Genomic DNA, 24,225 nt, shown 5'->3' on the forward strand with positions numbered 1-24,225 from the left:
AGTTCATAAAAGTTTACCTTTAAAACTAGCCTTATTCACAATAGCCTTTCATTCAATTAACACAATGAGATTCCAAGATATTAGCTACTAGCATTCAACAGTACAATCAGCTATATAGCTGCAATTGGTTCTAATATAATTCTAATTAGGACACTAAAAGTACATATATTCTTAATGTAAACAGTTACTTTAAATATCCATTTATTTCAACTGGAACAAATTCTTAGTTACTTATAATTAAAACCAGTTCTAAGATATATATCTATATTGCAAAGATAAACAACTTAACATATAAAAGGCAAGTTTAACACTATACAGGACTATGAAACACGAGTTTTAAAATACACATATGCTCTTTAAAATGTATTTACTACAGCAACAAGGAATGCTTATCTTAAATCTTTACCTATATTTTTAGCAATCTTTTAATACGTTACCAAAATAAAAACCAAATTGATAAGTCAGCTTCAAAACTTGTTTGTCCCACCTCATATAAAGATAAGTGTAATTGCAATTGATAAGGAAAAGTATGGCCCACTTTGCTTATAGTTTGACTGTGTCCCACGCAACAGTTTTCAGTCAAGTTAGCAAAAACATCAGCAGCCAGTCTCTTCCCCTATCCTGCATACAACTTATATTGTCTAATTATAGGTGTAAAAAATGGGATGCCCTTGAAAACCTTGTCACTTCTTATTGGTTCATTTTGGGAATGTATGTTGTCAGGGAGATGCATCTTTGTTAACAACTTTTTAGCTGTAATTCTTGCATCGCAACACCAGATTTTGGCCATCGGGGGGCAGCATGACAAACAAACATATTCATTCAAACATTTTTAACAATTTAATACATTTTTATAAAGTGATCATTTATCAGACCATAACTTTTTACATCAATCACTTACAACCTAAATTCCAGACAGGGTAGCATCATGTCAATTTCTTGATTATTTTAATATGAAACCTCAAATTCTTTTTAATATCATATTACATTAAAGTAATTTATATTGCTAACTATTCCAAAATTAATAGCATTTAAAATCCTGATATATATATTCATACAAATACAGCATGTTTTATATTCAGTACTGCACTGTATCCCAACATGAATATAATATATTTCATAATTCTAATAAATCTTGAATGCATGACTCTTATGCAGATCTGAAATAAAAATAATAGGGTTATTATGTTAAAATATAAAATATCCATATGTATGTTTTTATGTCTAAAGATATCTTGTTTTCCTGAAAACCCCCCCAAAAAGGAACAATTGTCAAATATGTATAAATCTATTTGCAGCATTTATCTAAAATGTTCCTATTAATCATTGCTTTTTAGGTCCACAAATATCATATTGATATGAAACCCAGCATTTATACATTCATTTTACAGATATTCATTCAGATATCCCATTACATCAGTTGTTCCTATAATTTTCATGAGATTTCTGGAAAACAGAGAGAATAAAAAAAAATGTTTTTATCTTTAAGTCCATGGTTCAGTGTTTGTATACTTGACACAGCAGGCACTAATTTGCATTGAACTGTGAATGGTTTCTTTTCCACAAAATATGTCACCTACGCCAGACAACTAGGCTACGTTGTAAACGTGTTTTTTCTTGGTCACATTTTTATTGTTTCCATACACAGCAGGGCTGTGAGCTTCAAAAGCTATGTTAATCAGGAAAAGTGTCTCCTATCTGATGTCATATACTGAGCATATAGCTAATATTATCTTTTGAGACAATTTGTTCTTCTTTGAAATGACTCAATGGTCCTATCCTATCTCAACAGTTTAAACTTTTGTCATTTTCTTTGAAATGACTGTTTAAATAGACCTCTAAGATTACTTTGAAAACATTTCTTTGTTCTGCAAGTAATTTATTTGATGAGTGAGAGAGGGGGCTGGTTTACATACATTTTCCCTTTTGGGTCCCATAAACAAAATGAATTATTTGGTGTACACAGACATATTATTATTTATAAGTATACATGTGTATACTATTTTATGATATTCTTATACCCTGACATAATTCCCCCTTCCAATTCAATGTAGGACACATTTGTTTGAATTGGCTTAAAGTCAGCGGTATCTGGTGAGTCTGTTGACCGTACACATCTTAGACAGTCCTCTATGTAGAGAGTCCGTCATTTTTTAGCCTTCATGCTTATCAGCTAGGCATCTTTAAACTACAGTATGTCTTTAGTGCGTTTGGGGATATGACACTTCATTCTCCCTCTATGACTTGTAGTTGGGACCTAGGAGGACATGCTTGCAACTGATTGATATGGACCCATTTATCTATGAAATTATCACTTTTGGGGATCCTTATTTTATAGGCTACTTGAGATATTTTGTCAGTAAAGACAAAAGGACCTTTCCACGATGGAAGGAATTTCTTCTCCTTAACCTGTTCTCTTCCAAAGTTATAAAGATAAACTTTATCATTTATTTCATATTCCTTTTTGGACGTTTTGAGATCATAATAGGTTTTAGTGGAAGTTGCGGCTTTCTCTAAGTTCCTCTGAGCAAATGCAAAAGGCATATTGCAGGTGCTTTTTTAGGTTCTCCACATATTGATGTGTATTGGCAGCGTTTATCAGGTTCTGGTCTGATGTACGGTACAGTAGATGCTGAGGTAGAACCATTCTTCTACCAGTCATCAGTTCAAAAGGTGACATCTTGGTAGCACTACTTGGAGTTGCTCTTAATGCCATTAAGATTAGAGGTAGTTTTAAATCCCAGTCTTTACCTGTTTCACTCACAAACTTTTTGAGGATTTTAACAATGGACTGGTTGTAACGCTCTACACCACCACTTGAGGCAGCTCTATAAGCAATATGGAGCTTTCTTTTTACTCCTAGTATTTTCCACATTTTGGTCATCACTTTGCTAGTGAAGTGGGTTCCCCGATCTGATTCGATTCTTTGGGGTAAACCAAATCTGGAAAACACGTGGTTGATGAGCGATGCTGCGCATGTTTCAGCACTATTGTTAGGTGCACTGATGCACTCTACCCATTTAGTGAATAGGCATGTCACTGTTAACAGTGCAGTGGGTTGGAATTGTGGACAGATTAAACACCCTTGACAGTAAGTTTGAACATCTTTCAACATGTGTGGCCAAAAGGCATAATCACGCAATATTTCATACATGAGTTTGGCACCACGATGACCAGATGTGGGAGCATCATGGGCATGTTGAAGCATTAGACCTCTGAACTTGGTGGGTACTACCCATTGCTGGATGCCAGTTTTGGAGCTTCTAATTAACAAACCATCCTGTAACTTGAATTGTGTTCTGGATTTCATTAAGATTCTAAGATCTTCTTTGGAAATACAATCATCTTTTGAGATGGGGTTGCTTTCAGGATCTTCTATGTGTTTATAAAAGATGCCTACAATGGGGTCTTCTTTTTGACTGGTGATCAGGTCCTCACTAGGAGAATCCTGACTCCATTGCACCAGGTTAGGCTCACTCTGTTGTTTAGCCTGCTTTCTGGTAATGGCTTCTACCTGAATTGCATCCATTAAGTGGTCTATATTAAGGAGTTCTCCAGTTATGGCTCCTTGTTTGGCTAATGAATCCGCAAGGTCATTGCCTTCCTTATCAGGACCAAGAACCCTGGAATGACCCTTGGTCTTTTTCCAGTGTATGGCTAAATCATTGGATACCACCAGATTATCAATCTCGCAGAACAACTTGCCATGCTTGACTGGTTTGTGGTTACTTTTCTGCATGCCATTTCTTTTCCAAGTTGGCAGGTGTTCAACAAAGCTATCACGCACATAATTTGAGTCAGTTATGATCACAAATTCATGAATACCATGTTCAATAGCCATTTCAATGGTTTTTAGAAAAGCAGTGAGTTCTGCAACTTGACTGGATCTTGGCCCAATGTTGAAAGCTATAGAAATATTTGGGAATCCATTTGCCCAAGTTATACCAATGCCAGCGACTAATCTGCACTCATTATCAATAGTGGCATGGTAAGAACAGCCATCAACATATACCCAAGGTAATGTTTGACAATTGATCTCATTGTACATTTTATATGGGGAAAGCAATTGTTCCTCCAGGAAATCATCTTATGATAATTCTTCCCCAGGATCTTTAGCAGTACAGTCGTGGAGCTCAGCAAGCCCCTGTGTGACTGGATTCTTTTTATTCTGCGTTTAGCGAATTTCTAAGGGCCAGCCTTGTAAGGAAAGAGTCCACGCTGTTATGCGGCTATTAGACAAATTCCCATCTCTTATTCTCCCACTTTGCAAATATAGCAAAGGCTGGTGGGCCGTTTCTACAATAATTTTCTTGCCCTGTATATAGCTGTGGAAATTTTGTAGAGCCCATACAGTGGATATGAGGGCTTTTTCGCAATCGCTAAATTTTATTTCTACTGGGGATAGAGTTTTGCTTAAATCATCATGCTTTTGGTATAAAACAGCACTCATGCTTATATCTATGTAACCTGTCTCTAATAAGAAAGGTTTACCACCTTCAGGGTATGCTAAGCAAGGTGCTTGAGTGAGTTTCCTCTTCAGCTCTCTGGTGGCTGTCTCTTGAGTCTCCCTCCAGTGCCATTTCACATCCGTCTTTAGAAGAAGTAGTAGTGGTTTAGCTAATTCTGCATAGTTATCAATGAATTTGCGAGAATAATTTGTCATACACAGGAATGAACTCAATTCCTTTAAGTTAGTTGGGTTTTTAGAATTTACTATAGCTTCCACCTTTTTCTTCTGAGGATTTAGCCCTTCAGAAGTAACTTCATGTCCCAAAAAGTTTACACAAGTGCGGCACCATAGAGCTTTTTGTAGGGATAATTTGACACCTGCCCTTTTAAGTTGGCTGAGTAAGTGTTTAAGCTCTGCGATGTGTTTTTCAAAGTCTGTGCTTTTCATTAAAACATCATCAACATAAGATAAGGTCCCCCTTTCCAGTGCATCGGGCATAGCCTTTTGCATGAATACAGCAAATTCATGTCCAGAATTTATGTATCCAAAATGAAGTCTCTGAAATGCATACTGGACCTTTTGGAATGAGAATGCCAGCTTATATTGGTCCTCTTCATGTACCTTTATGGTCCAATATCCCTGTGCACAATCAATGGCAGTGAATATTTTGGATCCCTGCATTTGTGCTAGGCACTGGTCAATATATGGCACAGGCCAACCAGACATGTACACTCGTTTGTTTAGCTGTCTTAAGTCAGCACACAAACGCCATTGTCCATTGGGCTTAAGAACACCTAGAATAGGATTGTTATAAGAGCTGTGCACCTGTCGTATAATACCCCTTTCTTCCAGGTTCCTTATGATTTCTGCAAGAGAATCATAAGAGGCTAAAGGAAGTCTGTATTGTTTAACAAAAACAGGTGGTGCATTGGGATCTGTTTGTATTCTTGCAATGTGCAAGTCTGTAGTCCCACAGTCATAAGAATCCCTAGCGAAAATATCCTTGTATTCCATCAGGAGTTCTTGCAGCTGTTGGCGTTCATCATCGCTGGAACAGCCATTGGCTAAAGATATTTGCTCTTCGACTATTTGCTGAAATCCTGGAAATATTTCAGGCTGTCCTATTTCATAGGCTTCTTCCAATCTAGAGGTGAGATCCCCTTGATTATAATTTACATTGCCCCCATGACTCTGGGTATTGGGGTATTCTTGATCTGTGATCGGCTGATCAAACACTAGAGAGGCTTCTTCAATTTTACAGATGCCTTCCTCTGAGCTGTAGGGATAAATAGACTGAATTGTAAATAGACCCTCTGGCATAGATGCAAAGGATTGTTCTATTAATTGTTCTTCAGTTAAGTATCCTTCATATAATAATAGCCCAATTATATTATTCTGGAATCCAAAAGTGTAATAACTTGATTCCAGTGCATATCCTATGGTAGTCCCCTTGGATAAGGTTATATCCTGTGGGGTCATGTTATGCACAATAACATGTATTGGAATAGTTCCAATATTTACCAAAGGAGTGTGGGGCATTGTTATACCCAGATTTTGTATTCTATGGGAAAGGAAAATTAGTGTTTCAGACGTTTTTAATTTCTGACCTCTTTTTACCTGTAAGGGTAAAAGAAATTTATAAGCCCCAGCAGGAATTATAACATCGTTAGACACCTGCATATTCACAGCATATGGCAATTGCTGGTTTGATTTCAGGGCTGCATTTTCATCCTGAAATACTTCAAGGTCCCCCTTTAACCTGCTCCAGAGGCAAGAGTTAATCAAATCTATTTGTATGGCATATCTATGTAAGATATCATTGCCAATGTATATTTGATTATGGGGAGTATTTAAAACTAAAAACAGGTGCTTCACTGACTTATTACCTATAGAGACAGATAATAAGCATTTAGCTGTGATGTTATAGTTTCAAACCTGTCATCCAGGCTGTGGACACAGTGGTCTTGTGGAGAAAGATATTTAATCACTTTAGGTTCAGCTTTCTGCGCTAATAAGCCTTCGCTTATATAGCTAGCTTCCTGTTTTAAGTTCAATTTAGCATACTTGGTTTAACCAAGGTCATGCACTTGTATAGGGATAAATAGATCCTCTTTAACTCTCTCAATCCCTGCGAGGTATTGAGAGTGGCCCCCCTTAGGGATTCTATGATCCCCCTTGTGGAGAGATATGGTTAATACATCGCCGTCTAAGGAAATATCCGCTATCTTTGCAGGTGAAATTTTAAAAGTATTACCATCAGAGCCACTTAAAGGGGTCTGATCATCTATTTGTAAAATAGTGATTTCAGGTACAGAGTTATTCCTGAAATGAATCTCCACAGCATCTGGTTTCTCTTCCACCACCAGATTGCTCATAATTAATTGGCCGTTTTACTTGTGACCAAATTACAATATTTATGCAATCAATTATGGTGCTTAATCGCTTCAGGAGATCACTACCAATAATTAAACGATCAGTTGGCAGATCCACTACAATGACAGGGTGTCTTATGACCCTGTTCCCCAGTTTAAATTTTAACCATGCCGTACCGTGGACTTTTAGAGAGTTGCCCCAACACCTTTTAGTGAACCATCAAATTCTTTTATTTTAGGTTTGTGGGGTGTTAGCTCATTTAGCTGTGTGTAGTACCTGTGGGATAAAATAGTTGCCTGAGACCCAGTATCAATTAATCCCATGATAGGGTTGGAGACTGAATCTTGTAGCTCAGCTAATACATAATATCTCCCTGCAGTTTCTACCATTTCCCACATAAAATTGGCATTATCATACATCTGTGGGCTTCGCCACGTGTTACCTGAATCCGCCGTGTTACCTGATGCAGAGGAAACTTCATACCTACCGGTCTCCTCTATGACAGGGTCGACTGGGTTCTTGTGTACTGCATCTGTGGAAACAAGGTTATGAGAACACTGCAAAGGAAGGTATTTGTTAATGCTTTCTGGCTGAGGTTGCTCGTCATCACAGCTAAATTGTCTGTTTCCGGTCTGTGGGGAGAGAACATGATTAGTACCATTATTGACATTTATCATTACATTTTGTATATCTCTCCCCTCCCTTTCAGGTGATACTGCAGTATTTACGACTGTGCCTGTGGCCCACTGCTGACCACTGGCTGTACCCCTAAAAAAAGTATTGTTTGGTTGCTGAGCTGTAAAAGGTTGACTCATATTAACAAATTGTTCGCTCAACTGATTTAACTGGGTATAAAGCTTATCTACTTGATCGTACAAGTTACCTCTACCCCTGGGCCTATCTCTTGATGGCCCATAGTAGTGATTCCTGGACCATTGGGTTCCCTCAGAATCAGGGCCACTGTTTGTATCCTGGCGTGGTTGCCCCTGGGGTTCAACTTGTTCAACATTAGTATTTTGGGAAGCACTATTTACTTGGGGTGTTTGGTTACTGAGAATATCTTCGCCATTTATTGTGTCTACTCTTGCTGGGATACCAATTATTTTGGGGGTATTCTCTTTGGGGGTAATTATTTACCTGAGTATGTTTCCCACTTTGGTTATAATCTCTCTGTGCCTCAGCCCGTGTTGGGGGAGGGGTAGAGTTAAACCTCTGTGGAGATGGCCTGTTTCCTCTGGCCACCTCCGCGTAGGTTTTCTTTTTAGACTCCAAATTGAGGGGGCTAGGTGACACCCTAGTTTCTGGCACAATTTTGGGTTTTGATTCCATTTTAACCCCCTGTTACCGGACTGCTGAATAGCGTAGAACTTTGTACTCTCTTTGATCAGCCACTCCAATGAACGGTTCTCATCAAAATCTCTAGCTAAATTAATTTTGATGGGTGTGAGCAGTGCTTCAAAAAATAAATTCACAAATTCTGAGCATTCAAATATGGGATTATCTTCAGCCATACTGTATGCATTTTTCAGTACGGAAAGGAATTCTATTGGGCTTTGATTTGCACTACATTTTAAACCATACACGGCTATTTTCGCTGCAGTTTTAGTGCGATGTTGCCCGAATTCTTTTCTGCACTGTCATTTTGTTTCACTCCAGGAATGAATATTCATATCATTTAGTGAAGCAAAGAATTTGTGATGTTTACCTTCAAATACCCAGGGTAGAAATTCAATTTTTAACTGCTCACTTGTAACATTCATTATAGATAAAGCATTTTCAAAGGCCTCTAAGTGGTCAATTATGGAAGTGGCCCCCCCTTTGGAAAATGGGAGTACTGCATTCTTTAGGAATTTAATTATTGTAGGGGTCTCATACACTTCATTTAGTACATTACTGGATTTCATTGGGAACTTATTGTTTGAGTTAGGGGGCCTTTCATCTGTCCTATCTTTACTATGCTGAAATCTTACCCATGTATTTTTATATGGGCTGTCTGAGAAGCTAGCCCCCCTTTCTGACCCGCTATAGTAACTGCCCTCTTCCTCTGAGGCATAATAATCATCTTGTCCTCCAGAGTTAGGTAATTGCCTAGGGGAAAAAGTTATCTCTGGGCCTGAATTAGGGCTATAATGTGGGTACTTTTGTCTATCCTCCCGTCTGGTATCTGGAAATTCATTTCTGATCCAGTCCTTAATTGAGTTAAACATTTCAGCATTAGTGTTATTACTTAAAGGTTCCGTATTACTGTTGATTTGTCTCTTTAATTTATTTATTTCTTGTTCATATCCTTTTTCAGCCTCACGATATCTAGCTTTTAAAGTTTTATTTTCATTTTGGCATTTTTCATATTCTTCTTCTAAAGCTTTAAATTCAGCCACTAATTTCTGATTATATTTATTTAAGTCAGAAACCTTTTTATTAGCTTTCCGAGAATAAAGGCTTCTTTAAATTCTCGTAATGAATAATTTTCAACCCTTAGCCGTCCTAATTGTCTGTCTTGTCCTGCCATTTGGCTAGAATCTCACAGCTCAAATACATTAGGATCGGCCAAGTTTTGAAATTTAATTCATCACGCCCCCTAAATTCCGTGCATTTATTAAGTTGCAGTAAAATTTGGCATAATTCCCCATCTTCAAACCACATATCTCTAACTAAACCTTTGTCCTTAGCTTTACACCCCTTAATATACATGGAGACATCGTCCCCAATATCAAGTCTAGTCATGAGGTGGTTCATGGCTTCTAATTTGAGAGTTTTTGCCTGAACCATTTCATGGATAGAGGATTTTGGGGAGGGCACAATTTCATCATGTACAGAAACGCTAGCGTTACTTTTTGCTGAAGACATCATTACTTTAGTGTTGTACTTAATAAGATAAAAATGCTAATACAATTTTGACCAATAAGAGAGAGGGAGAAAAAAAATTATATTAAAAAAAAAAATTAATATTAAATTTGAAATATGAAAAATAATATTTTTTATTAACTTTGAAATATGAAAAATTACTTTTTATTAATTTTGAAATATGAAAAACAAAATTTATGCTTACCTGATAAATTCCTTTCTCCTGTAGTGTAGTCAGTCCACGGGTCATCCATTACTTATGGGATTATAACTCCTCCCTAACAGGAAGTGCAAGAGGATCACCCAAGCAGAGCTGCCATATAGCTCCTCCCCCCTACGTCATATCCAGTCATTCGACCGAAACCAAACGAGAAAGGAGAAACTATAGGGTGCAGTGGTGACTGGAGGACTAACTACACTACAGGAGAAAGGAATTTATCAGGTAAGCATAAATTTTGTTTTCTCCTGTTAAGTGTAGTCAGTCCACGGGTCATCCATTACTTATGGGATACCAATACCAAAGCTAAAAGTACACGGATGACGGGAGGCAGGATCTTTATACGGAAGGAACCACTGCCTGAAGAACCTTTCTCCCAAAAACAGCCTCCGAAGAAGCAAAAGTGTCAAATTTGGAAAATTTGGAAAAAGTGTGAAGTGAAGACCAAGTCGCAGCCTTGCAAATCTGTTCAACAGAGGCCTCATTTTTAAAGGCCCAAGTGGAAGCCACAGCTCTGGTAGAATGAGCTGTAATTCTTTCAGGAGGCTGCTGTCCAGCAGTCTCATAGGCTAAACGTATTATACTACGAAGCCAGAAGGAGAGAGAGGTAGCCGAAGCCTTTTGACCTCTCCTCTGTCCAGAATAGACGACAAACAGGGAAGAAGTTTGTCGAAAATCTTTAGTTGCCTGCAAATAAAATTTCAGGGCACGGACAACGTCCAGATTGTGCAGAAGTCGTTCCTTCTTTGAGGAAGGATTAGGGCACAATGAAGGAACAACAATCTCTTGATTGATATTCCTGTTAGAGACTACCTTAGGTAAGAACCCAGGTTTAGTACGCAGAACTAACTTGTCTGAATGGAAAATCAGATAAGGAGAATCACAATGTAAGGCAGATAACTCAGAGACTCTTCGAGCCGAGGAAATAGCCATTAAAAACAGAACTTTCCAAGATAACAGCTTGATATCAATGGAATGAAGGGGTTCAAACGGAACACCCTGTAAAACGTTAAGAACTAAGTTTAAGCTCCATGGCGGAGCAACAGTTTTAAACACAGGCTTAATCCTGGCCAAAGCCTGACAAAAAGCCTGAACGTCTGGAACTTCTGACAGACGTTTGTATAAAAGGATGGACAAAGCTGAAATCTGTCCCTTTAACGAACTAGTGGATAAACCCTTTTCTAAACCTTCTTGTAGAAAAGACAATATCCTAGGAATCCTAACCTTACTCCATGAGTAACTCTTGGATTCGCACCAATGCAAGTATTTGCGCCATATTTTATGGTAAATTTTCCTGGTAACAGGCTTCCTAGCCTGTATCAAGGTATCAATCACTGACTCTGAGAATCCACGCTTTGATAGAATCAAGCGTTCAATCTCCATGCAGTCAGCCTCAGAGAAATTAGATTTGGATGTTTGAAAGGACCCTGCACCAGAAGGTCCTGTCTCAGAGGTAGAGACCATGGTGGACAAGACGACATGTCCACTAGGTCTGCATACCAGGTCCTGCGTGGCCACGCAGGCGCTACTAGTATCACTGATGCTCTCTCCTGTTTGATCCTGGCAATCAATCGAGGAAGCATCGGGAAGGGTGGAAACACATAAGCCATGTTGAAGACCCAAGGTGCTGTCAGAGCATCTATCAGAACCGCTCCCGGGTCTCTGGACCTGGATCCGTAATAAGGAAGTTTGGCATTCTGGCGAGACGCCATGAGATCCAGATCTGGTTTGCCCCAACGCCAAAGTATTTGGGCAAAGACCTCCGGATGAAGTTCCCACTCCCCCGGATGAAAAGTCTGGCGACTTAGATAATCCGCTTCCCAGTTCTCCACGCCTGGGATGTGGATCGCTGATAGGTGGCAAGAGTGAGACTCTGCCCAGTGAATTATCTTTGAGACTTCCATCATTGCCAGGGAACTCCTTGTCCCTCCCTGATGGTTGATGTAAGCCACAGTCGTGATGTTGTCCGACTGAAACCTGATGAACCTCAGAGTTGCTAACTGAGGCCAAGCCAGAAGGGCATTGAAAACTGCTCTTAATTCCAGAATATTTATGGGAAGGAGACTCTCCTCCTGAGTCCAAGATCCCTGAGTCTTCAGGGAATTCCAGACAGCGCCCCAACCTAGCAGGCTGGCGTCTGTTGTTACAATCGTCCAATCTGGCCTGCTGAAGGGCATCCCCTTGGATAGATGTGGCCGAGAGAGCCACCATAGAAGAGAGTTTCTGGTCTCTTGATCCAGATTCAGCATAGGGGATAAATCTGAGTAATCCCCATTCCACTGACTTAGCATGCACAATTGCAGTGGTCTGAGATGCAGGCGTGCAAATGGTACTATGTCCATTGCCGCTACCATTAAGCCGATTACCTCCATGCATTGAGCCACTGACGGGTGTGGAATGGAATGAAGGACCCGGCAAGCATTTAGAAGTTTTGTTAACCTGACCTCTGTCAGATAAATCTTCATTTCTACAGAATCTATAAGAGTCCCTAAGAAGTGGCAATATAAAACCTTGATGAACAAACATTTTCTTAAGGTAACCCTCTAACTTTTTATCCATTGGATCTGAAAAAGCACAGCTATCCTCCACCGGGATAGTGGTACGCTTAGCTAAAGTAGAAACTGCTCCCTCCACCTTAGGGACCGTTTGCCATAAGTCCCGTGTGGTGGCGTCTATTGGAAACATTTTTCTGAATATAGGAGGGGGTGAGAAAGGCACACCGGGTCTATCCCACTCCTTGTTAACAATTTCAGTAAGTCTTTTAGGTATAGGAAAAACGTCAGTACACGTCGGTACCGCAAAATATTTATCCAACCTACATATTTTCTCTGGGATTGCAACCGTGTTACAATCATTCAGAGCCGCTAACACCTCCCCTAGTAATACACGGAGGTTCTCAAGCTTAAATTTAAAATTTGAAATGTCTGAATCCAGTTTATTTGGATCAGATCCGTCACCCACAGAATGAAGCTCTCCGTCTTCGTGTTCTGCAAATTGTGACGCAGTATCAGACATGGCCCTAGCATTATCAGCGCACTCTGTTCTCACCCCAGAGTGGTCTCGTTTACCCCTAAGTTCTGGCAATTTAGATAAAACTTCAGTCATAACATTAGCCATGTCTTGTAAAGTGATTTGTAATGGCCGCCCTGATGTACTTGGCGTTACAATATCACGCACCTCCTGAGCGGGAGATGCAGGTACTGACACATGAGGCAAGTTAGTCGGCATAACTTCCCCCTCGTTGTCTGGTGAATTTTTCTTAACATGTACAGATTGGCTTTTATTTAAAGTAGCATCAATGCAATTGGTACATAAATTTCTATTGGGCTCCACATTGGCCTTTAAACATATTGCACAAAGAGATTCCTCTGTGTCAGACATGTTTAAACAAACTAGCAATTAGACTAGCAAGCTTGGAAAATACTTTTCAAATGAATTTACAAGCAATATAAAAAACGTTACTGTGCCTTTAAGAAGCACACAAAAACTGTCACATTGAGATAACAATGAACCAGTTTAGTTATAGCAATCAATTTTTCACATGAAATGCATTAATTTAGCAAAGGATTGCACCCTTTAGCAAATGGATCCCTTAATACCAAAAAACGAATAACAGATAAAATATATACGTTTTTATCACAGTCAAAGCACAGTCTCACAGGTCTGCTGTGAGTGATTACCTCCCTCAAACTAGTTTTGGAGACCCCTGAGCTCTGTAGAGACGTCCTGGATCATGCAGGGACAATAAGGAAGACTGTGACTGAATTTTTAATGCGTAGTAAAAGCGCCAAAATAGGCCCCTCCCACTCATAATACAGCAGTGGGGAAGCTCAGTAAACTGATTTTATTCAAAATAAACGACAGCCAAGTGGAAAATAATGCCCATAAATTTTTCACCAAGTACCTCAGAGAGAAAAACGATTAACCTGCCAGTAAACGTTTTAAAATATGAAATGATAATAAAAGCCTGTTGCTAGTCGCTGTCACTGCAGAAAGGCTATAATTTATATGTATACAGTATTTTCTTAGTGAAGTGCCATTCCCCAGAAATACTTTAGTGCCAACATACATACATAACAGCCTGATACCAGTTGCTACTACTGCATTTAAGGCTGTACTTACATTATATTGGTATTAGCAGTATTTTCTCAGTCAATTCCATTCCTTAGAAAATAATATACTGCAACATACCTCTTTGCAGGTGAACCCTGCCCGCTGTCCCCTGTTCTGAAGTTACCTCTCTCCTCAGAATGGCCGAGAACAGCAAATGGATCTTAGTTACGTCCGCTAAGATCATTCACAAACTCAGGTAGATTCTTCTTCTAATACTGCCTGAGAAGAAACAACACACTCCGGTGCTGTTTAAAACAACAAACTTTTGATTGAAGAAATAAAAACTAAATTTAATAACCACACTCCTCTCACACATCCTATCTATTAGTTAGGTGCAAGAGAATGACTGGATATGACGTAGGGGGGAGGAGCTATATGGCAGCTCTGCTTGGGTGATCCTCTTGCACTTCCTGTTAGGGAGGAGTTATAATCCCATAAGTAATGGATGACCCGTGGACTGACTACACTTAACAGGAGAAAATTTATATTTTTTTCAATTTTTCAAAAAAAAATTATACCTTAAATTTCGAAATATGAATTTTTTTTTTTTAATAATAATTTCTATTTATTACAAATATATTATATCAATGTGATAAATATTAATAATACCTCACACAACGCTTCCAAATAATATGTCAGTATATGGCTGGGTTATAACACAATATATATTTAATAATTATCCTTTAAGCTAAACCCAAAAATATGCATATACCAAAAACCATAAAATTAATATAAATTCCTGAATTCTTTTTTATTAGTTGATATCTATAAACAAATTGAAATATATTTGTAGGAACCAGAGTATGAGTCACTATTATACACGTTTAAAACTATTAAAATATGCTATGCAAAGTTCATAAAAGTTTACCTTTAAAACTAGCCTTATTCACAATAGCCTTTCATTCAATTAAAGGGCCACTAAACCCAAAATCTTTCTTTCATGATTCAGATAGAGAATAGAAATTGAAACAACATTACAATTTACTTCTATTATTTATTTTGCTTCATTTTTTAGATATCCTTAGTTGAAGAAAAAGCAATGCACATGGTGAGCCAATCACACAAGGCTTCTATGTGCAGCAACCAATCAGCAGCTGCTGAGCATATCTAGATATGCTTTTCAGCAACGAATATCAAGAGAATAAAACAAATTAGATAATATAAGTAAATTAGAAAGATGTTTAAAATTGCATTCTCTTTCTAAATCATGAAAGAAAAAATGTGGGTGTCATGTCCCTTTAACACAATGAGATTCCAAGATATTAGCTACTAGCATTCAACAGTACAATCAGCTATATAGCTACAATTGGTTCTAATATAATTCTAATTAGGACACTAAAAGTACATATATTCTTAATGTAAACAGTTACTTTAAATATCCATTTATTTAAACTGGAACAAATTCTGAGTTACTTATAATTAAAACCAGTTCTAAGATAGATATCTATATTGCAAAGATAAACAACTTAACATATAAAAGGCAAGTTTAACACTATACAGGACTATGAAACACAAGTTTTAAAATACACATATGCTCTTTAAAATGTATTTACTACAGCAACAAGGAATGCTTATCTTAAATCTTTACCTATATTTTTAGCAATCTTTTAATACTTTACCAAAATGAAAACCAAATCGATAAGTCAGCTTCAAAACTTGTTTGTCCCACCTCATATAAAGATAAGTGTAATTGCAATTGATAAGAAAAAGTATGGTCCACTTTGCTTATAGTTTGACTGAGTCCCATGCAACAGTTTTCAGTCAAGTTAGCAAAATCATCAGCAGCCAGTTTCTTCCCCTATCCTGCATACAACTCATATTGTCTAATCATAGGTGTGAAAAATGGGAATGCCCTTGAAAACCTTGTCCCTTCTTATTGGTTCATTTTGGGAATGTATGTTGTCAGGGAGATGCATCTTTGTTAACAACCAATCGTCTTTTAGCTGTAATTCTTGCATTGCAACACCGGATTTTGGCCATCAAAACATGACAAACAAACAGATTCATTTAACCATTTCTAACATTTTTAACAATTTAATACATTTTTATAAAGTGATCATTTATCAGACCATAACTTTTTGCATCAATCACTTACAACCTAAATTCCAGACAGGGTAGCATCATGTCAATTTCTTGATTATTTTAACATGAAACATCAAATTCTTTTTAATATCATATTACATTAAAGTAATTTATATTGCTAACTATTCCAAAATTAATAGCATTTAAAATCCTGATATATATATTCATACAAATACAGCATGTTTTATATTCAGTACTGCACTGTATCCCAACATGAATATAATATATTTCATAATTCTAATAAATCTTGAATGCATGAATCTTGTCTATGCAGATCTGAAATAAAAATAATAGGGTTATTAATTTTTATGTTAAAATATAAAATATCCATATGTCTGTTTTTATGTCTAAAGATATCTTGTTTTCCTGAAAAACCCCCCAAAAAGGAACAATTGTCAAATATGTATAAATCTATTTGCAGCATTTATCTAAAATGTTCCTATTAATCATTGCTTTTTAGGTCCACAAATATCATATTGATATGAAACCCAGCATTTATACATTCATTTTACAGATATTCATTCAGATATCCCATTACATCAGTTGTTCCTATAATTTTCATGAGATTTCTGGAAAACAGAGAGAATAAAAAAAAAATTATCTTTAAGTCCATGGTTCAGTGTTTGTATACTTGACACAGCAGGCACTAATTTGCATTGAACTGTGAATGGTTTCTTTTCCACAAAATATGTCACCTACGCCAGACAACTAGGCTACGTTGTAAACATGTTTTTTCTTGGTCACATTTTTATTGTTTCCATACACAGCAGGGCTGTGAGCTTCAAAAGCTATGTTAATCAGGAAAAGTGTCTCCTATCTGATGTCATATACTGAGCATATAGCTAATATTATCTTTTGAGACAATTTGTCCTTCTTTGAAATGACTCAATGGTCCTATCCTATCTCAACAGTTTAAACTTTTGTCATTTTCTTTGAAATGACTGTTTAAATAGACCAAATGTCTCCTCTAAGATTACTTTGAAAACATTTCTTTGTTCTGTAAGTAATTTATTTGATGAGTGAGAGAGGGGGCTGGTTTACATACATTTTCCCTTTTGGGTCCCATAAACAAAATAAATTATTTGGTGTACACAGACATATTATTATTTATTAGTATACATGTGTATACTATTTTATGATATTCTTATACCCTGACAGGGCAGAAGAGGACCTCCAGATGGGCAGAAGGCTTCATCCAGGCGACATCTTCTATCTTCATCCATCTGGAGCGGAGCGGGTCAATCTTGAAGCCAGCCGACGCGGAGCATCCTCTTCTTCCGACTCCCGACGAATGAAGGTTCCTTTAAATGACGTCATCCAAGATGGCGTCCATTGAATTCCGATTGGCTGATAGAATACTATCAGCCAATCGGAATTAAGGTAGGAAAAATCCTATTGGCTGATGCAATCAGTCAATAGGATTGAAGTTCAATCCTATTGGCTGATCCAATCAGCCAATAGGATTGAGCTCGCATTCTATTGGCTGATTGGAACAGCCAATAGAATGCAAGCTCAATCCTATTGGCTGATTGCATCAGCTAATAGGATTTTTCTTACCTTAATTCCGATTGGCTGATAGAATCCTATCAGCCAATCGGAATTCAAGGGACGCCATCTTGGATGACGTCATTTAAAGGAACCTTCATTCGTCGGGAGTTGGAAGAAGAGGATGCTCCGCGTCGGCTGGCTTGAAGATGACCCGCTCCGCTTTTTATTATTTTGGGGGGCTTTTTATTTTATTAGGGGGATTAGATTAGGTGTAATTAGTTTAAAATTCTTGTAATTAGTTTTTATTTTCTGTAATTTAGTGTTTGTTTTTTTGTACTTTAGTTAATTTTATTTAATTGTAATTAGTTTTATTTAATTGTAGTTATTTTATTTAATTATTTTAATGATAGTGTAGTGTTAGGTGTAATTGTAACTTAGGTTAGGTTTTATTTTACAGGTACTTTTGTCTTTATTTTAGCTAGGTAGTTATTAAATAGTTAATAACTATTTAATAACTATTGTACCTAGTTAAAATAAATACAAAGTTGCCTGTAAAATAAAAATAAAACTAAGCTAGCTACAATGTAACTATTAGTTATATTGTAGCTATCTTACGGTTTATTTTACAGGTAAGTATTTAGTTTTAAATAGGAATAATTTAGTTAATTGTAGTAATTTTATTTAGATTATTTTAAATTATATTTCAGTTAGGAGGGTGTTAGGGTTAGACTTAGGTTTAGGGGTTAATATGTTTATTATAGTGGCGGCGGTGTAGGGGGGCAGATTAGGGGTTAATAAATATAACGTAGGTGGCGGTGGACTCTGGGAGCGGCGGTTTAGGTGTTAAATAATTTATTTAGTTGCGGCGGGGTCCGGGATCGGCAGGATAGGGGTTAATAACTTTATGTAGGTTGCGGCGGTATAGGGGGTGGCAGATTTGGGGTTAATAGGTATAATGTAGGTGGCGGCGGTTAATACATTTATTAGAGTTGCGGCGGGGTCCGGGAGCAGCGGTATAGGGGTTAATAACTTTATTTAGTTGCGGGGGGCTCCGGGAGCGGTGGTTTAGTGGGAAAAACAGTTTAGTTTAGTGTGGGTGCTTAGTGACAGTATAGCAAGAAAGCTGGGAAAAAGCCGAAGAGCAGCGAGATCGATGACTGTTAGTTAACAACAGTCCACTGCTCATCGCACCATACTTGGTGCGCGGCTTTTTGACAGTTTTCTTGATAAATTTGGCGAACGTATTCAGGTCCACAGCGGCGATGTTACGCGATCTTAGGCGAGCGTATTGGTGCCGTCGAATGATAGAAAGTCGACGGCTTGATAAATAGAGGCCTTTGTGTTTACCACCTCAAATTGAAGTTTATTCCATGAATCCACCACCCTTTCTGCAAAAAAATGCTTCCTCAAATTTCTTCTGAATCAGCTACCCTCTAACTTTAGTTTGTGACCCCTTGTTTTGGCATTTATTTTTTTGTGGAAAATGCTTACAGCTTCAACGTTATTAGGTCCCTTCATATTTGAAGGTTTCTATCACGTCACCTCTTTCCCTTCTATCCTCTAAACTATACATATTTAGATCATAGAGTCTTTCTTTGTACGTTTTATATTTTAGACCATGCACCAAAAGTACAATATACTGCAACACAAAACAAAGAGAAAAGTGCATCTGTAGATTTAAAGCCTTTTCAGGGGTTTAACATAGAATTGCAGGGTCACTAATGATAATTCATTAGAGCACGTAATTGTTTTTCACTAGGACACTTAAGACACATATCTGTTAAATATTAAAAAAGAGCTGATGTGTTATGTTTTGTTCCCCCCCCAGGCTATTCCAATAATTTATTAAAACTGTAAAATCTATTAGAAGAAAAAATCCTGTTTTTTGTTTTGTTTTGTACTTAAGCAGACAAATACGTGAGAAGCAAACAAAAAATGGAAAGGATGTCATATGATATTCACGTAGCTTCTCACAAGGATTTTCAGAGATCTTCAATAAAAGTCCTCATCACATGTCCCTTCTCTTGTGCAGGATGATTCTCCGCATTAAGGCTGATGACTCTGAATCCTTGTGCTGCCTCAGCAAGAAATTTGGAGCCTCTGTCCAGAGTTGTGAAGACCTTCTGGAGGCAGCAAAGAGACTAAATGTCAATGTTATTGGTGTGAGGTACAATTTAATCATTATCTGCACTGGCCAAACTCTAATTAGTTGTCAAGTTTGTCAAACTGATCTAATTACATACATGTAAATTATAATGTTACTGTAGCATGAAGTACAAAACATATACTTGTGCTGCATTAGGGAAACTCTGTGTTTTGTTTATTTTTTTGCAACTGTAAAATAAATTTGTTCCAATAATCTTGGTTGATATCAGTGGTGCACATGATTTATTTGAACAGCAGCTTCTCTTGGTTGTTGCTGGATAACAAGGGAGGGAGCAAAGAATAGTGATATAAAAGAGTATAATAAAATAATAAATAATAACATATATATATATAATAAAATACTAAAGGGGCACTGGAAAATACATGGTAACAGGTAAGAGAAAAGCCAAGCAGAGATAGTGGGGCCAATTTATCAATGTCTGCCCGATATGATACGCTGTAGTAGAACTACTTGTGCAATGCCGCCCCCTGCAGATTCTCGGCCAACCGGCCGCTAGCAGGGGGTGTCAATCAGCCTGATCATATAGGATCGTGCGGATTGCAGACCGCAGCCTCAGAGGCAGCGGACCAGTTATGGAGCAGCGGTCTTTAGACTGCTGCTTCATAACTGCTGTTTCCGGCAAGTCTGAAGGCTCGCGCAGAAAGAGGGGCATCAAGCTCCATTTGGAGCTTGATAATTCGGCCCCAGTGAGTTAAAGATGAATAGCAGAAAAGGAAATTCCCCAACAGTTACAAAACAAGGGCAAACTCCTTGCAGTTGCTGAAGGTGCATTGCACTGACCAGGCTTTGCACTCTGTCTGGTCCCACACAATAATGCTCCAATTACTCTCACATGGAGCAGTGTATGTGGTTTAGGGAGCTCACGTGACACATTTAGCTGTCACTGAGTACTGAGACTCTGTGTATGAGCCTGATGGGCAATCCACCACAGCCCTGGGCCACACATTTTACCTTGCACCAATCCCCACAAGGCCTAGAGCCAGTGCCGCACATGACAGTCAACTACAAACAGACTTGCCATCTGCAATTTGGGATTACATTGTATGTACTTCAAAATCAATATTTTAACAAAATATTTCAGTGATGGGTAAATGTCACTAGTTCAGAAATTCATCTAAATCATGTGCCTAATATAGCAGCCATACTTGTGTTAACCCCTCTGCTGGCATATTTGGTGACAATTTACCCATTGATAATCTTTATCTATCAATACATTTATCTCCACTGGAAGACCTCTCCTATGTGAGCTCATTGTTAAAAATCCTAAATACTTACCCCCCCCCCATAAATTACAATGTTAAAATAACATACTTAGAAAAGAATAACGTACAAATCCAGAAGTCCTTGGGGTGCTTACCCTTTTCTGACCATCAGCAACAGGGTCTCCTTTGTCTTCTGCCATTTAACATTTTGAAGGTTTTTGTTTTTAAATCCTGTTTAATATACTGTTATCAGGATTGTGATTATAAATCCTATTTAATATACTGTTATCAGGATTGTGATTATAAATCCGTTTAAGATGATCTTGAATATTACTTGAATTAACTCCATCTTCTGTAGCTTTCATGTTGGTACTGGAAATAAAAATCCACATGCATTTGACAAGACCATCTCAGATGCCAGGAAGGTGATTGATATTGGCCGGAAGCTTGGATTTAAGATGAGACTTCTTGATATAGGAGGGGGCCTGCCTGGACGACCTGATTTTGAGCCAGCATTCGAGCAGGTGAGAGTTCCTAGCATTTTTTAGGAGCCTAAAGATTACGAGTCTTGCGTTAGCCTTAAAAAGCAGTGTTGAGAGGTCCCAACTCTGCTTTTTAACGCCCGCTGGTATTTCGAGTCTTGCAGGTACAGGTGTACTGCTCACTTTTTTGGCCAGACTCGAAAATACCACAAAGCCACGTACGTCAATTGCGTATCCTATTTTTTCAGTGGGACTTGCATAACGCCGGTATTACAAGTCTTCCAAAAAGTGAGCGGTACAACCTCTCCTGTCAAGACTGGTACCGCATTTAAAAGTCAGTAGTTAAGAGTTTTATGGGCTAACGCTGTAGCATAAAACTCTTAACTAAAGTGCTAAAAAGTACACTAACACCCATAAACTACCTATTAACCCCTAAACCGAGGCCCCCCACATCGCAAACACTAAAATACATTTTTTTAACCCCTAATCTCCCGAACCGGACATCGCCGCCACTATAAAAATATATTAACCCCTAAACCGCCGCACTCCTGCATCGCAACCACTAGTTAAATATTATTAACCCCTAATCTGCTGTCCCTAACATCGCCGCCACCTATCTACATTTATTAACCCCTAATCTGCCTCCCCCAACGTCGCTGCAACTATATTAAATGTATTAACCCCTAAATCTAAGTCTAACCTAACCCCCCTAACTTAAATATAATTTGAATAAATCTAAATAAAATAACTACAATTAACTAAATTATTCCTATTTAAAACTAAATACTTACCTATAAAATAAACCCTAAGATAGCTACAATATAACTAATAGTTACATTGTAGCTAGCTTAGGATTTATTTTTATTTTACAGGCAACTTTGTATTTATTTTAACTAGGTACAATAGTTATTAAATAGTTATTAACTATTTAATAGCTACCTAGTTAAAATAAAGTCAAATTTACCTGTAAAATAAAACCTAACCTAAGTTACAATTACACCTAACACTACACTATAATTAAATTAATTCCCTAAACTAAATACAATTAAATACAATTATCTAAAGTACGGAAAAAAACAAACACTAAATTACAGAAAATAATTAAATAATTACACATTTTTTAAACTAATTGCACCTAATCTAATCCCCCTAATAAAATAAAAAAGCCCCCCAAAATAAAAAAGCCCTACCCTATACTAATTTACAAATAGCCCTTAAAAGGGCCTTTTGCGGGGCATTGCCCCAAAGTAATCAGCTCTTTTACCTCTTAAAAAGGTACTATATTCCCCCCAACATTAAAACCCACCACCCACACACCCAACCGTACTCTAAAACCCACCCAATTCCCCTCTTAATAAAACCTAACACTAACCCCTTGAAGATCACCCTACCTTGAGAAGTCTTCACCCAACCGGGCCAAAGTCCTCAACGAAACCGGGCAAAGTGGTCCTCCAGACGGGCAGAAGTCTTCATCCAGGCAGCATTGAAGTTCAATCCTATTGGCTGATCCAATAGGATTGAATAGGATTGAGCTGGCATTCTATTGGCTGATTGGATTGAATAGAATGCAAGCTCAATCCTATTGGCTGATTGCATCAGCCAATAGGATTTTTTCTACCTTAATTCCGATTGGCTGATAGAATTCTATCAGCCAAGCGGAATTGAAGGGACGCCATCTTGGATGACGTCATTTAAAGGAACCTTCATTCTTCAGTTGGACGTCGTTTGAAGAGGATGCTCCGCGTCGGATGTCTTGAAGATGGAGCCGCTCTGCGCCGGATGGATGAAGATAGAAGATGCCGCCTGGATGAAGACTTCTGCCCGCCTGGAGGACCACTTCTGCCCGGCTTGGATGAAGACTTCTGCCCGTCTGGAGGACCACTTCGCCCGGCTTCGTTGAGGACTTCGGCCCGGTTGGGTGAAGACTTCTCAAGGTAGGGTGATCTTCAAGGGGTTAATGTTAGGTTTTATTAATGGGGTATTGGGTGGGTTTTAGAGTAGGGTTGGGTGTGTGGGTGGTGGGTTTTAATGTTGGGGGGTATTGTACTTTTTTTTACAGGTAAAAGAGCTGATTACTTTGGGGTAATGCCCCGTCCTTTTAAGGGCTATTTGTAATTTAGTATAGGGTAGGGCTTTTTATTATTTTGTTTTTTTTTTATTTTATTAGGGGGATTAGATTAGGTGTAATTAGTTTAAAAAACTTGTAATTATTTTATTATTTTCTGTAATTTAGTGTTTTTTTCATACTTTAGATAATTGTATTTAATTGTATTTAATTGTATTTAGTTTAGGTAATTTATTTAATTATAGTGTAGTGTAAGGTTTTATTTTACAGGTAAATTTGACTTTATTTTAACTAGGTAGCTATTAAATAGTTAATAACTATTTAATAACTATTCTACCTAGTTAAAATGAATACAAAGTTGCCTGTAAAATAAAAATAAACCCTAAACTAGCTACAATGTAACTATTAGTTATATTGTAGCTATCTTAGGGTTTATTTTATAGGCAAGTATTTAGTTTTAAATAGGAATAATTTAGTTAATTGTAGTTATTTTATTTAGATTGATTTAAATTATATTTAAATTAGGGGGTGTTAGGGTTAGGGTTAGACTTAGGTTTAGGGGTTAAGAACTTTAATATAGTGGCGGTGACGTTGTGGGCATCAGATTAGGGGTTAATAAATGTAGTTAGGTTGCGGCGACATTGGGGGTGGCAGATTAGGGGTTAATAAATATAATGTAGGTGTCTGCGATGTTGGGGGCAGCAGATTAGGGGTTCATAAGTATAATGTAGGTGGTGGCGGT

At 37.7% G+C, this 24,225-nt stretch overlaps 1 protein-coding gene across 1 annotated transcript in view; it reads left to right on the plus strand.

Annotated features, from left to right (window-relative positions):
• The window catches only part of LOC128651846 (ornithine decarboxylase-like), an 80,103-nt gene that overhangs the window by 36,475 nt on the left and 19,403 nt on the right, over positions 1 to 24,225 (plus strand). The window contains exons 5-6 of the mRNA XM_053704830.1: positions 19,600 to 19,734; positions 21,295 to 21,460. Coding sequence (XP_053560805.1) covers positions 19,600 to 19,734; positions 21,295 to 21,460 — 301 coding nt within the window. The remainder of the gene's footprint in view (positions 1 to 19,599; positions 19,735 to 21,294; positions 21,461 to 24,225) is intronic.

Source organism: Bombina bombina, chromosome 3 (genome assembly GCF_027579735.1).
Source record: "Bombina bombina isolate aBomBom1 chromosome 3, aBomBom1.pri, whole genome shotgun sequence".
Lineage (NCBI taxonomy): Eukaryota > Metazoa > Chordata > Amphibia > Anura > Bombinatoridae > Bombina > Bombina bombina.